Source organism: Chionomys nivalis, chromosome 17 (genome assembly GCF_950005125.1).
Source record: "Chionomys nivalis chromosome 17, mChiNiv1.1, whole genome shotgun sequence".
NCBI lineage: Eukaryota > Metazoa > Chordata > Mammalia > Rodentia > Cricetidae > Chionomys > Chionomys nivalis.
In genome coordinates, this window is record NC_080102.1 from 60,029,805 (window position 1) to 60,045,529 (window position 15,725).

The window sequence follows — 15,725 nt, forward strand, 5'->3', positions numbered from 1 at the left end:
CCCAGTATGTGTTTGGCACAGAACAGGAACTCAGTCAGTACCTGCTTATCAAGTCAATGCACCTTGAACTACATATTAAAATTTAAATAAATAATTCAATAAAGATTCTTAAAATTTTTCTCAGAATACATTTCTGAAATGATAAAGACAACTAGTAGAAAAACTACCTGCTATATCCAATATTTCTATGCATTTATTTAATCTGTAAAGGAAAATTAGCAGTTTTTAATTTTTATTATCCATAACGATTCATTGTGACATTACTTTCTAGTAGTGCTAAGGCTGAGCACACACTGAAACCAAGGTCATAATAAAGATGAAATCCGCCCTGCAGCCCCATTCTTCAATTCCCAGGTGCTGTCAGCAGTTCACCTTTTCTCCAGACCAGGGTGGTCTCGGACCAGAAGACCTCTACCGCTTTCCTACTGTGTGCGACCTCTGGTACATGGTCTGAGTTTCCTTACTTACAAGTGGAATGGCTGCTTCACGGGAGAACTGTGAAGATGGCAGGGCACTTAGATAAAACGGGCCCCAAAATATTGCTACTCCTTCTCTCCAACTACTATAGATAGTTAGGATAACTTAGCACTATACTCAAAGCTTGATTTTTTTTATTTGTTTACTTGAAAGAAAATTGCCTAACCTTTGGCTATAACTGAGGACCTCGAGCTGACACTCTTGCTTGTTAGGATTATAGATAAGGAAAAAAAAATCTATCTATCTATCTATCTATCTATCTATCTATCTATCTATCTATCTATCTATTTTTGGGCAGGACTGATATGCCATAAAAATGGTGTTATAAGCAGCCAGGACACTCAATTCCTGTGGTTACCAACTGACTGGTTTTGCTTAGGTTGTGAACCACTCACCTAGATAGCCTTGAGTTTTTTTCTGTAGTGCAGTGACAGGGCAGTCTTTATGAGCTAACAAAAGCTGCTTCAACTGAGCCACTTCATTTCGTAGTAATGTGACTTCATTCTGAAGCAGGAGGGAAGAAAAGAGTATTAGGAAAATTCATTTTGCCAGGCAGTAGTGGCACACACCTTTAATCTCAACACTTGGGAGGCAGAGGCAGGATTAAAGGTGTGCCACCACCAGACTAGAAATCTCTTTAACAGAACTATTTAGTCAAGTGCATGCAATGCTTACTGGAGCACTACTGTTCTAATGAACAATTATAACAGTGTTAGTATCCACTGATCATAAAATCTAACACACTCAGAATATAATAATATGTAGCTGCTTTATAAAAACAAAAATCCTTCATTTCCTTTGCTAGGATTCCATGACATACTGTTACATCATTCATGTTTAAACCAATTCACAATTCCTCCAACTCTACCACAACTAGAAATAAAAAAACAACAACAACATTCAGATGCTGGGTGGTGGTGACACATGTCTTTAATCCCAGCACTTGAGAGGCAGAGGCAGGTGGAGCTCTGTAAACTCGAAGTCAGCCTGATTTACAGAGTGAGTTCCAAGACAGCCAGGGCTACACAGAGAGACCCTGTCTTGAAAAATAGAAACAAAAACAAAAACAAAAAACCCCCACTGTATACATGTATGAAATTGTCAAAGCATAAATATAAGGTATTCTTTTTTGGACACAGTTGATTTTGTTTGTATGTGTGTGTGCACATGTGCATATTACAGTGTGTGTGTGTGTGTGTGTGTGTGTGTGTGTGTGTGAGAAAGAGAGAGAGAGAGAGAGCACCAAGCAAGCAGTAGGATCTGAAAATCACATTTAAGTCATCAGACCTGGTGGCAAGGCACTTTACCACCAAGGCAGCTGGCTGACCCCTTCTTAAATTTATTTTGTTTATTATGTGTATTTATATAGTATATGTTTATGTATGTGGGTGGGCACACGCATGCCACACTGTGCATGTGTGGAGATCAAAGGACAGCTTATGGAAGTAGGTTCTCTCATTCCACTATGTGGGTCACAAGCGTAGAACTCAGGTTGTCAGGCTTAATGGCAGGTGGTGACATTATCTACTGAGTCATCTCACTGGCCCATAAAAGACAATTTAACAGATGCAGAACTCTTGGCTCCTTCTCTAGCACCATGTCTGTCTGGGTGCCACAAGCCAGACCCAATGAAATGTTTTCCTTTATGAGTTGCTGTGGTCATGGTGTCTCTTTATAGCAACAGAAACCCTAAGGCACCTATACTAGCTGGGGTAAACCCACTTTTCATGAGGTGGCTCTAACTTCAGTCACACCCTGTGACCCCCTTCATTCAGATGGGTTTATCTCTCCATTGCTGTCTTCTCTCCATTCTGACTGCTAAGCATTCTGTCTGAGCTATATCCTCAGCCTCCAAATGGGTCTTGAATGACTTGTGCTTGTGGAAGAACTGAAAGGAGATAGTCTCACGCTCAATTGCTAGGGGAAGGGTTTCAGTTCTGACCACTATGGGGCTTTTTACACTTCCTGTCACATGTCTGGATCTAGCCTGATAAAATAACTCCCATCCTGTGTTCTACTGCTGCACTGTCTCCAGATTCTACAATCCCAACAGTTACCCACTCACACTCAGCTGAATGTTCTGAGAAGTAAGTTCTTCTGCCTTCTTTTCCAGGGAGGACACCCACAGCTTCCGCTTTTGGCGGCATCGGGAGGCTGCAGCTCGGTTTCGCTCTAAAAATCGCTGCCGACGCTCATCTGGATCTTCATCTACTGTGCGCCGCCGCCGCCCCCCAGTGCTAGGGGTGGGCTGGGCTGGAGAGACCTGTTGCCCAGGAAAGAAGAATACTTTTTTCTTTTCCTTTTTCTGGTTTGTCTTTGAGCAGTCTTGCTATACAGATCAGGCAGACCCTGCATTTTGGCCCTTCTGCTTAGGTATCCAGCGTGCTGGGATCCACAGGCACCAGTTTTTAACTTTGTCACTTGGCAGAGCAGAGAAGTACTCGATGGGAAAATATTTTATTTCCCCAAATCAAAGCTGAGTTACGGAGATTAATAAGGTCTGGTAAAGACCTGGTAACCACATCAAATCCCATCACTATGTCTGCCAGCTTCCTATCCTGCCTCCCATTTCCCAGTACTCTCAGTACACAGGCAGATAAGCAGATAAGCCACAGTTCTGTTGGAAACTGATTTTTTTTTTTTTTTCGAGACAGGGTTTCTCTGTGGTTTTGGAGCCTGTCCTGGAACTAGCTCTTGTAGACCAGGCTGGTCTCGAACTCCCAGAGATCCGTCTGCCTCTGCCTCCCAAGTGCTGGGATTAGAGGCGTGCGCCACCACCGCCCGGCCAGGAAACTGATTATTTTTTATAACAGAATTCCAGAAATAAAACCAGGATCACTTAGGAGCTTGTTTTGCTTTGTTTTCTTTCTTTCTGTTTTTTTTTTGGGGGGGGGGGAGGCTGGGAATTGAATCTAGGTTTGAGCTAGAGTGCTACTCCTTTTTTTGTTGGTTGACACATGGTCTTCTCCAGTTCATGTTGGTCTCCACACAGGGAGCCCTGGATAACCTTGAACTCCTGTTCCTCTTGGTTTTATCCCCAAATTCTGGACTCTTCAGACTGTTGTTCCTCCTGTCTTACCCTAAGAAGCTTAGATTACAGGCCTGCGCCACAAGGTCCACTTGCTCTCTCTCCTTCCCTTCCTCTCTCCCTTCTTTTCTTTTCTTCTTTTCTTTTCTGATACAGCGACTTTTTTTGTTTTTGTTTTTTGAGACAGGGTCTCTCTGTGTAGCCTTGGCTGTCCTGGAACTCAACTCTGTAGATCAGGCTGGCCTTAAACTCACAGAGATCCATCTACCTCTGCCTCCAAGTGCTGAGATTAAAGGTGTGTGCTGCCACTACCCAGCTGTCTTTTGTTTTTAAGCTCCAAGTGATATCTTTTGCAATAAAGCACTATCTTTCCATTCTATTAGTTGACATATATATATATATATATATATATATATATATAGAGAGAGAGAGAGAGAGAGAGAGAGAGAGAAGGCTCATCAACTTCATGACAATGCCAAAAGTAAATTATTTTTTTAATTAAAAAATAATATATTTTATAATAATAATAATTATTATTTTTTGAGACAGGGTTTCTCTGTAGCTTTGGAGCCTGTCCTGGAACTAGCTCTTATAGACCAGGCTGGCACTGAACTCACAGAGATCCGCCTGCTTCTTCCCCGAGTGCTGGGATTAAAGGTGTGCACCACTACGGCCCAGCTTATTATCGTCTGTGTGTCTATAGAAGTCAGAGTACTTTCCTTTCGCCTTCACGTGAACTCATGTTATCAGTGTTGGTAGTGACCATCTCTATTCACTGATCCATCTTGCTGGCCCCTAATTATTTTTTAATTTGAACACCTATTGTTAGTATTTTCCCAATGCTAGTCACTAGCCGCATAAAGATAAGCAGGAGCTACAACGACAACAAGAAAGGCCTCTAATCCCAGCACTCGGGAGGCAGAGGCAGTCAGATCACTGTGAGTTTGAGGCCAGCCTGGTCTACATAGTAAGTTTTAGGACTCAGTTACATAGTGCGACCTTGTCTCAAAAATCCAAAACCAACAAAAGGAAATCTACTTTAGCCTCTACTGAATTAAGTTTTCTACTAGTATCAGTAATTAAGACATGATTTTACTTATTTAGGCTAGTATTATTTTTTGAAAGAAAAAATTAGGGAATTTCTAACTCATATAATGAACTAAAGATTCTGTTTGGGTCCTAGTACTGAGGAGAGCCTGTCTTCAAGAAATCCTGATGGGCATGGTACATGCCTATCGAAAGGTTGAGGCAGACCGGGCAGTAATGGCGCACGCCTTTAATCCTAGCACTTGGAAAGGCAGGTGGATCTCTTGATGTTGAGGCTGAGGCCAGCCTGGTCTACAAGAGTGAGTTCCAGGACAGCCAGGGAAACACAGAGAAATCCTAACTTTAAAAAAAAAAAAAAAAAAAAAAAAAGGAGGGTCATGAGTTTGAGATCTCTCAAAAACTCCAAACCAAAACAAATGGGAAAAGATAAGGAGAGAAGAGAATTCAGTAGTGACTGACAAGGAGCCACATCCTTTTTCTAAGAGGAAAAGCCCAGCTCAGGCAAGGGTTACTGCTTTATCCCCAGGCCTGGCTGGCTTTGGGAACTGAGGGGTCAGAATGATTGGAAACCTTAGCTTTCAAGAAGAAAACACAAATGAAAGCTCGTGCTGTTGGCCAAGGCTTAAGGCAGCATATGGCCACGAAATGTCTGGACATGTGGTAGTACTGATGAAGCAGGTGGTGACATCAGTGAAGAGAGACTGGGCAGTGAATGTACCTCTAGAAACCAATCCCAGGTCACTGTCACCTGTCCAGTGCAGACAATTATGAGAACCGAAGCTATTCAGTTCCTAAAGAACCGCATTAAAACAGAGACTTCTTTGAGAAGAAATTGGGCAACTAAATGGGACCTCTGCTGACTTTAAATTTTTTTTTAAATTTTCATTTCTTTGTGATAAAAAGGAATTATTAGATTGGCAATGAGGATTTTTTGGTATGTTTTCTTACTTCTAATGAACTATATTTCACTATTATAATACCATATTGTATTAATATATTCTTATAATGTGCTTTCTGTTATAAAATCTAATCAGGTAACTGATAACTTTTAACAGATAAGCAAGAGATTCAGAGGCTTCCTTTGTTTAGTGCGTGATGTGGCTTAATATGAGTCTCTATCATCTAAGAATCTATATAGATTATCATTCATATATGGGAAATACAGAGGCCTTCTCTGCAACAGCTCTGCGTAATTCATGCTGCTTGCACTGATGTTTAACACAGAGGTAGGCAGATGAACATAGTTTGTGTCACTATAGTCAGCCTACCAAAAACATCCAAAGTAGCAGGATACCCAGAAATTTAAATTTATTAATGTATTCTTCTCTTAGTTCATGCATCTTGAAAATCAGCTATAACATAAAGAATAAGGGCACAACTGACCTGTGGCTGGGCAGGGGATGGGGTATCAGGGTGCTGAATGAGGATCTGGTTCTGCTCTGGACGGGCTGTCACCATGGTGCTGGCAGTACCCACCACCATTCCACAACCTCCATTGACGGAAGAGACTTGGTGGGTCAGAGTGGCTTTTAGTCTCTGTATGGAAAGATTGTTTAAAAAGACAAGGGTGAGATTTTGCCAAGGACAGGATAAACTTATATTACTGACCTTATACCTAAAATTCTCACTCTAATTTTCTCTTAACAGAGGAACTAAAAGAGAATGGCAGGGAGAGAAAATATGCACCTGGACCCCTAAAATGCCTACTTTGTTCCCTGGCTCTCATCCTGGGCACAGCTGGGGACAGGGCTTGTGGAAGCGATGGACCCAGATGAGAGCTCTCCTGGAATCTGGCCAGACGCTGGTTAAAGCCGCTCACCACTTGGCCAGCTCCCTGCCCACTCCCTCCCTCCCTCCATCTGTCACTCTGGAACTGAAATGGCAAGTGTTCCATTCCAAACAATCTGTGCTGCTTCTTCTGTGCCATGACCTGTGCCAGGCTATCAGGGTGGGGACCGGACTTAGGAATCAGGGTCTTTTCCAAGCCCACAGAAGGATGTATTCAACCTTCAGAAGGTTCATGTGCTCAGTTCCCTTGAAAAATCTAGACTGATAACTACTTCTTTTAGAAGGTCAACACTGCCCTAGGCCGAAATGGACTCACCATCTTGGCTTCTGATGGCATGGGGTGGCCAGATGGAGAAATGGAGCCACTACTGCTGACCGGTGGGCCAGGTATCCCGGGAATGTGGGGCGCCATGGACACAGGTCTGGCCAGCTAAGTGAAGAGAAGGAGACATGGAAGCATTGGTTCCCAATGGAGTGTTTTTGAGATTGGCATGTCAGGGCCTGTTCTGTGTGATCTGCTCACAGGACTTGTAGAAACAGCCTCGGAAATACCTTCCCTGAGGAGTGTCACAGAGTAAACGTTCTCATTCTTTAGTGTGGGGACATCTTCCGTGGGAAGGGCTAGAGATGTATCTTTAGGAAAGCGGTGCACAGTGCCGGAGAAGCTGTGTGCCAAGTGAAATCAACCAATCAGCAGGTTGGCAAGATTAATTCCTTGACTAGAAGCCAACTGTCCAGATGATTCTTTGTCTAGTGTTTCACAGTGCTGGGCTGGCAGAGGTTAGTGAAGAGTTTGGGCAAACTGCCACATACAACTAAAACAGTCCAGGTCCACATTTCCCTGGTGGGGGGGTCCTCTGGTTATGATCATTCAGGTGGAAGGGAGGGATCAGTGTGCTGGTAGGTTTGGCTGCCCCAACTACAAAACCCACCGAAATAACAGAAGGCATCTGTACTGGAGGCCCTGGCAGCACAGGCATGGTCTGTCCGTTAGCAAGATGCATGACGAGAGGGAGGGAGCCAGTAGGAGATCTGCGGGAGAAATGAAGGGAGATATCACAATCTCCACCTTTTGCCTGTTGGTCTTTCCTCCTGTAATTAGATACTTTTAATAGTCTTCTCATTAAGAAAGGTATAGAACAGCACTATTAAATCTTGGCATCCTTCTGAACATGGGAAAAATGGAGAGAAATGACAGTCTGCTTTTGTCCTAGGGTTTTAACAGAAGTATTTTAGAACATGTCAAACAAGCCCCAGTCTACTTGCCTTAGTCTGCAAAGACTTGGTGGCTTTTTGGTGCTGGGGATTAACAGGACCTTGGACATGTGAGCTACTTTTCTAGTTCTACAGTCTGGCAACAACTTTATATCTTTCAAATGAATCGAATTTAATGTCCGGGAAGTAACTCTATTAGGAATTTGGGATAATTAAAGAAACATCTCCAGCAAATAATTTTTTTTAAATAATTCATTTTATTTATTATGTATACAATATTCTGCCTGTAGGCCAGAAGAGGGCACCAGACCTCATTACAGATAGTTGTGAGCCACCATGTGGTTGCTGGGATTTGAACTCAGGACCTTTGGAAGAGCAGGCAATGCTCTTAACCACTGAGCCATCTCTCCAGCCCCCCAGCAAATAATTTTTTTGAAAATGTTTTATTTTAGGAAACAATCTTAATAACTCTTTTCTTGGGCATGTATAAATAAATTGCTAAGCCAGGTGGTAGTGCATGCCTTAATCCCAGCATTCAGGAAGCAGAGACAGGTGGATCTCTGTGAGTTCAAGGCTAGCCTGGCCTATAGAGCAAATTCCAGGATAGGTTCCAAAGCTACAGAGAAACCCTGTCTCAAAAACAAAAACAAAACAACAACAACAAAAATTTGCTGGATCCAGCTTCAGTAGCATATACCTGTAATCCCCAGCATTCAGGAGGTAGAAGAAGGATGATGAGAATTTGAGCCAGCCTTGGCTACTTAGAAAGATCATGTCTTAAAACAACAATAAATCTGAGAACAACAACAGACAGTTTCTATTTTTATCAAATAATTTCAAAACATAGAAAGAGATTCAGAAGGGCTGGAGATGGTTCTTCATATATTACAGAAGATCAGTTCAGTTTATAGCAGCCACATTGGGCAGCTCACTGAGGGTATCCATACTTATGTGAATATACCCAGAGGAAGTCACACACATCTACACATAATTTTAAAAGATAAAGAATAAATCCTTAAAAAACAATGCCTAGTGGTGGTGGTAGACACTTTAACCTCAGTACTCGGGAGGCTGAGGCAGGTGGATCTCTGAGTTCAAAGCCAGGCTAGTCTACAGGGCTATATAGAGAAACTGCTTCAAAAAAACCAAAGGAAGCAGGGCAGTGGTGGCGCACGCCTTTAATCCCAGCACTCGGGAGGCAGAGGCAGGCGGATCTCTGTGAGTTTGAGGCCAGCCTGGTCTACAAGAGCTAGTTCCAGGACAGGCTCCAAAGCTACAGAGAAACCCTGTCTCAAAAAAAAAAAAAAAAAAAAAAAAAAAAAAAAAAAAACCAAAGTAAATCCAGATTCCACGGTTTCTCCTACTCTCCTACTTACCCCATTTGCCTGTTAGATGGTGGAGCCTGTGTGATGACAGAGGTTGGGGAAGGAAGAGTCGGATGAAGTGGATCATAACCTAAGTGGAGCGGCAGGGAGCCAGGACGTACGATGGTGGGTGTAGGGGTAGAAATCACAACAGGTTTTGTGGCAACTTCCTAGGGAGAGGGGACAACAAATTTCAAAAAGCTTTAAGAACTGTGTATAGGGAAATACACTGTTGGGCTTTTCACTGAAAGAGCATTAGTTACAAATAATTGGAACCCAATTCCATCACAGTCACGTTTCCACACTTCACCCACTCAGTAGGGACAATGATTTAAGATCATTTGGAAAAATCATTTGAAATCTTTGGAGAAATGCTATAACATTTATAAAACCTATAACATTACAGTATCATGTAAATTCCAGGGATTTTCTACACTATTCTAAACAATACTGAGTGTCCTGTGACTTCCCCTGAGGAAATAAAGGTGCACTGGTGGTGGGGCAGTCCAGTGTGTCCAAGAGACTTCATCAAGCAGGGTCTACAGAAGCCTGACATCGTGCTTCTCATTGTTAACTAGTTAGGACCTTAGACCTTGAAAGCATCTCTAGAAAGTCTCCAGAAATTAGCTGCCTACAGAAAGGGGAAGGAGGGAGACAGCTAATATTTATGGAGAAGGTAGCTTTGAGAACTTAACAAGTCAGATTCAATTCTAAGTAAGACAAGGCACAGATGTTCTCTCCACTGTACACATTAAAACTAACACTGGCAGGACAGTAGAGACTGGGGGGGAGACAGAAGTGGACTTCTGGGTGGTGGTTTTTGTTTTGTTTTCTTTCTCTCTCTCTCTCTCTCTCTCTCTCTCTCTCTCTCTCTCTCTCTCTCTCTCTCTTTCTTTTTTTGGTTTTTCGTTGTAGTCCTGGAACTAGCTCTTGTAGACCAGGCTGGCCTCGAACTCACAGAGATCCACATAAGTGGACTTCTAAAGGTCTAATATCATCTGATTTTGATCTGGGTGCTGATTACTACAGATTATTCACTTTTTGGAAAGTCGGAGGGTTCTATAATTACAGTGTATGCACCACTGTGTATATGTATTATATGTCAAAGAAAATGGTCTTTAAAAATAGGTATACAAGCCAGGTGGTGGTGACACACGCCTTTAATCCCAGCACTCTGGAAGGCAGAGGCAGGCAAATCTCTGTGAGTTCAAGGCCAGCCTGGTCTATAGAGCGAGTTCCAGGACAGCCAGGGTTATACAGAAACCCTGTCTCAAAAAACAAAACAAAACAAAACAACAACAAAAAAGGTGGCACACACCTTTAATCCCAGTACTCAGGAGGAGAGGTAGGTGGTTACAAATGAGTTCCAGGACACTAGTGTGGTGGAGGATGCACTGGAAAGCTGAGGCATGAGTGTTACTGTGAGTTGGAGGGCAACTTGGGGCTACATTATGAGACTATCTCAAAAAAAGGTTTAAAACAAAACAACCACCAAAAGTAACTACTTTTACAAATAATCCCTTTACGTTATTTCCCTCTGGGAGGAATTTTTTCCTAATAGTTTAATGTCTTGTGCTGGATAGTTTTATGTCAACTTGACACAAGCTAGAGCTATTTGAAAGGAGGGAACCTCAATTGAGAAAATACCTCCATAAGATCTGGCTGTAGGTAAGCCTGTACAGCATTTTTTAAAATTAGTGGTTGATGGGGTAGGGCCCAGTCCATTGTGGGTGGTCCTGGGCTCTATAAGAAAGAAGGCTGAGAAAATCATGAGGCACAAGCCAGCAAGCAGCACTCAGCACTCCCCTCTGGCCACTGCATCAGCCCCTGCCTCTAGGTTCCTGCCCGTTCTGACTTCCTTGATGATGAACTGCAATGTGGAAGTGTGAGTCAAACAAACTTTCCTCCCTAAGTTGCTTTGGTCATGGTGCTTCATCACATCACTAATAACCCTGACTAAAAGACATGTGCAATTAATGAATACACGGTTTATCTCTTTTTTTGTATTAAAAAATACATTTATTTATCTGTGGCCGGAGGCTTATGGAAATCAGAGAATAACTTACAGAAGTCAATTCTCTCCTTCCACCATGCAGGTCCTGGGGATCAAACTTAGGCTGTCAGAAGATCCTTTACCCTATACAGTCCATCCCAGGCTGGCTTTGAATTCACCAAGTAACCAAGGATAACCTGGAATTCCTGATCTTTGTTTTGACCTCCCAAGTGTTGGGATGTTAGGTGTGCACTACTATGCCTAGTTTCTCTTTTTTTTTTCTTTCTTTTTAAAAAACAAAAACTCAGCCGGGCGGTGGTGGCGCACGCCTTTAATCCCAGCACTCGGGAGGCAGAGGCAGGCGGATCTCTGTGAGTTCGAGGCCAGCCTGGTCTACAAGAGCTAGTTCCAGGACAGGCACCAAAGCTACAGAGAAACCCTGTCTCGAAAAACAAAAACAAAAAACAAAACAAAACAAAAACAAAACAAAAACAAAAACTCAATGTTCTATTATATAACCCTGACCCAGAATTCACTATATAAAATAGACTGGCCTTGAACTCACAGAGATCCACCTACCTCTGCCTCCCAAGTGCTGTGATTAAAAGCATGTGCCACCATACCTGACTTCTTTTTTACTTACCGAAATATAATTAATCTAAAGTCATTACAATGAAATTACTTTTGCATAAGCAAAATCAGGATGGAGATCATTTCCAGCACCCAAGAAAATTTTCCTCTGTCCTTTCCTGATTCACATTCTACCATCATGAGAGGTACCCACTGTTCTGTTTATCCCCTCTCTCTTTGTCCCCATTGTGGGATCCTCTTTGTGACAGCAGCATTTTGTATTCTCCAGGCTGATCTAAAACAGGTCCTGTTATTCACTGTTTGTGAAATTTATGTATATTGTTATGTATTCCTTCCGACCATCCATCCACTCACCTTCTAATTCTCTCCTTCATTCTTCCCTCTCCCTCGCCCTCCTCTCCTCTTTTCTTTCTATGATACTCAGGATTGAGCCCACAGCCTTACACAGGATAGGCAGGTACTCTGCCACTAAACTTCATCTTCAGCCTGGTTCATCTAATGCCACACATATCACTATCTGTCAGTAGGGCAGTAGTGGTGCATGCCTTTAATCCAAGCACTTGGGAGGCAGAGGCAGAAATATACCACTATTTGTTTGTTGTTGCAATGGAATCCAGGCATTGTGAACACTAAGCAACTGCCATCCCTAGCTACATCACCAGCTTTTGGTTGATTGATACTCCTGGCCAATAGCTGAACAAAATAGGGTTTAGGCAGGAGAGCCAGACTAGAAGAATTCTGGGATGAAGAAGGACAGAGTCAGGGAAGTTGCCAGAGATGCAGAGACAGAAGCAAGTTGGGCATGCCATACTAAAAAAAGGTATTAAGCCAAGTAAAAAGCATAGATAAGAAATATGGATTAACATAAATGTAAGAGCTAGCTAGCTAGCATTTATAATTAATATCAGCCTCAGCGTGTTTATTTGAGAGCAACTGCAGCACAGGAAAACTCTACTTACAAATGGCCAATGTGGGGCCAGAATTTCCATATAAGGCCTGACAAAGCTTAAAAAAAAGGATTCTAAACACAAAAACAGGTTCAAGCATGGCTTCTTGGTAACCACCTTTTCTCAGGTAGGCTGTTTGCTAGAGAGAAGCAGAGACATGGTTCCTTTAAGAGATGGGTTTCTGGCTCAGTGCTAGTGACAAAAAAATTAACACGACTCTTTTAAGAGGCCCTTCTACCAAAAACTTAAATGGGGTTTATGAGCAGTAGGAGGTGCACTACTTGGCAGAGTGGACCCCCAAACTCCCCTGAGTTGGGACGGTAAATTGGCTCTCCCTCAGGTACCTTCCAGGGAACTGTGTGGAGTGGAGCTAGCCGCCAAAGGAGAGGCTTTGCTCCTAGCCATACTGCTTAACAGTTTAAAGGCTCATGCAGTTAGAAAAAGATTACAGATATGTAATAAAGAGAGATTTGGATAAAAAAAAACCACTCTAAACAGGTTACAATGTGTTTAAAAATATACATAGGTTTGGGAGAGAAAAAAGACAGTATAGACAGTCATAAAATATATATAGTTTTAAAATAATAAAGTCCTTAAAAAGGGAATAAAATAATATGAAAGAAATAAGCTAAGCAAAGATGAAAAATACACAAAAAGTCTGGATTCTATGTTATTGTGCTGTCTTTAAATTTTTTTTTGCTGCTAAGAGACATTGGGTTATAAAAGGTACTAGATTAAACAAACCTCTCTCTCTCTCTCTATATATATATATAATATATATATATATATATATATATATATATATATATTAAAGGCATGCGCCACCACCGCCCAGCCAGAACCTATATATTTTAAAAATATCTTGACTTCAAAATTTAAGTCAACCTTTAATCCCAGCACTTGGGAGGCAGAGGCAGGTGGATCTCTGTGAGTTCGAGACCAGCCTGGTCTATCAGAGCTAGTTCCAGGACAGATTCCAAAGCCACAGAGAAACCCTGTCTCGAAAAACCAAAAAAAAAAAAAAAAAAAAAAAAAAAAATTATGTCAAAAGATATGTTACTTTGGGGAAGATGATGTCAGGGGTCACACCAAAGGAGTAGCAGGTAGCAATTGAAGTTCAAGGTGTCAGCCCACCAGGAAGAAACTCTTCTGATGGGTGAATCTTGGTTAGGCAAGACCACAGATCCCAGAGTGTCTTTTGTTTCTGCTGTGCCTTTACATGTTGCTATCTTTCTCTGGTATCTGGTACGGTGTGAGTGGGTGTAGGGAGACCCCACTGCCTGTAATGTAATGTGTCTATCTCAAGGATACATCCTGTTCTACTGGGCATTTTTACCTGTGTATTGTCACCGAAGATAACTCTTTTCTAAGCTGTACTGTCTAATTAATAATAATAATGTTAGCATATACAGAGTTTTGATGAATAAAAATAAATGTAAAGGAGCTGTATAGATTGTGGCTCAAGTTAATGATTAAGGAAAACAATTGACTTCCAGAGCCAGGCTGGCTCAAATTCCTTTAATCTTAATGCTGAAAGATGCAGTCATAGATTTTGGTGTGCATCAATAGCTGTAACAAAGCTCCAAAATAACTTAAGGTTAGAACATGGTGGCGCACGCCTTTAATCCCAGCACTCGGGAGGCAGAGGCAGGCGGATCTCTGTGAGTTCGAGACCAGCTTGGTCTACAAGAGCTAGTTCCAGGACAGGCTCCAAAGCCACAGAGAAACCCTGTCTCGAAAAAAACAAAAAACAAAAAACAAAACAAAACAAAACAAAAAAAAAAAAAGGTTAGAACAGATGCTTTGATAATAGCCTTAGATAAAAAAACCAAAAAAAAAAAAAAAAAAAATCCAAAGTTCACAAGGACACATAGCCGAGCTATAAATTCATTAAGTGAGGGTCAAAATACAAAGCAGCCCAACTGACATACTTTCCTTGCCAGGGTTGGTTGGTGACCAAAAGTGATGGTTAATTCCTTGTGCCCATTTCTGGCCCCAATCTTCTGATATAAGAAACTACTGATGAGTGAGTATGCACCCTAAAGACTTAAATATAGATGGCTGATGGTTTTTATGTATAAATGTGTAGGTTTGTGATCTCTTTAAGATTCTTTATAAGATTACTTTTCAAGATAAATAGTAAAATGATTGATTCTTTCTTTGTAACAGCAATGTGCAGCCTGCCAATAAAGAGCTGGCTGAGAAAAATACTTGCTCATATTCTGTAATCTGTAACAAGTACTTAGATGTAAATGTATGTGGGTTATTGGGATGACTTTGTTTTTAATCATGTAAGGGAGATAAAAAACATGTTTTTACCTGTATTCATTATAATAATTCACTCGAATAACTGAATGTAACCACACTGTAATTTTTATATTACCTAAAAGATTTTGCTGGGGTATATAAGCTGTATCTAGAGACAGAGCTAGAAAGAGTTAAAATGGGCTAGAAGGAAGACATCAAAGTGAGTTAGAGGGAAACATCAAGAGTAAAGACAGAGGGCTGGAGAGATGGCTCAGAGGTTAAGAGCACTGCCTGCTCTTCCAGAGGTCCTGAGTTCAATTCCCAGCAACCACATGGTGGCTCACAGCCATCTACAATGAGATCTGGCGCCCTCTTCTGGCATGCAAGCATACAAGGAAGGAATGTTGTATACATAATAAATAAATCTTTAAAAAAAAAAAGAGTAAAGACAGAGTTAGAAAACATCAAGAATGAGAGAAGAAATAAGAGAATACAAAAAAAAATAAATAAAGGTTTGAAGGAAACCATTAAGAGAGTGTGTAAGTGTCTTTTTTCCTAACCCTTTCAGATAGAAAAGTCTAGTGTATCCTGATGCTGTGGATTCCTTTCGAGCCCTGCACTGTCTGGAGTGTCTGTCCCCCAGGCAGCAATAGGAAGAGGTTATGCTTTTATTTCTACAGAAAATGAGAGGCTGTGGATTTGTTCAAGGTTAAGGATGATCAGGTTTCACTGAGGAAGACTTTCTTGAAATCCTGATTACAGACACAAAGAAATAAACCTAGAAGAATTACAAGACATGTGTATACAAGACACCTGCTCAAACATGTAACACAAAAATCATCTTTGGCTGATTTGTATACAATACAGTCTATACTTGTTTTAATACAGATATGTATGTTACCTTTAAAAGTTTATGTATTTTCAGGGGCCAGACACCAATGAAAGCGGATGGCCCAGGTGATTCAGCATCCAGAACAGCTTCAACGCTGCTGACTAAGATGATCCATTCTCACAAACTATTTCAGTCA

The 15,725-nt window shown here is 41.5% G+C and overlaps 1 protein-coding gene across 5 annotated transcripts in view; it reads right to left on the reverse strand.

Annotated features, from left to right (window-relative positions):
- Window positions 1–15,725, reverse strand: part of Atf7 (activating transcription factor 7) — a 105,358-nt gene that overhangs the window by 6,650 nt on the left and 82,983 nt on the right. For 4 of the 5 annotated variants that reach the window (XR_009058467.1, XM_057791497.1, XM_057791498.1 and 1 more), the window contains exons 6-11: window positions 8,932–9,089; window positions 7,273–7,372; window positions 6,657–6,770; window positions 5,936–6,088; window positions 2,543–2,740; window positions 873–981 (exon numbers count right to left, since the gene is read on the reverse strand). Coding sequence is in view for 4 of the 5 variants with exons in the window: in XM_057791497.1 (XP_057647480.1) it covers window positions 873–981; window positions 2,543–2,740; window positions 5,936–6,088; window positions 6,657–6,770; window positions 7,273–7,372; window positions 8,932–9,089 (832 nt within the window). In the remaining variant the exon portion in view is untranslated. The remainder of the gene's footprint in view (window positions 1–872; window positions 982–2,542; window positions 2,741–5,935; window positions 6,089–6,656; window positions 6,771–7,272; window positions 7,373–8,931; window positions 9,090–15,725) is intronic. The other variant, XM_057791499.1, reaches the window with a different exon arrangement.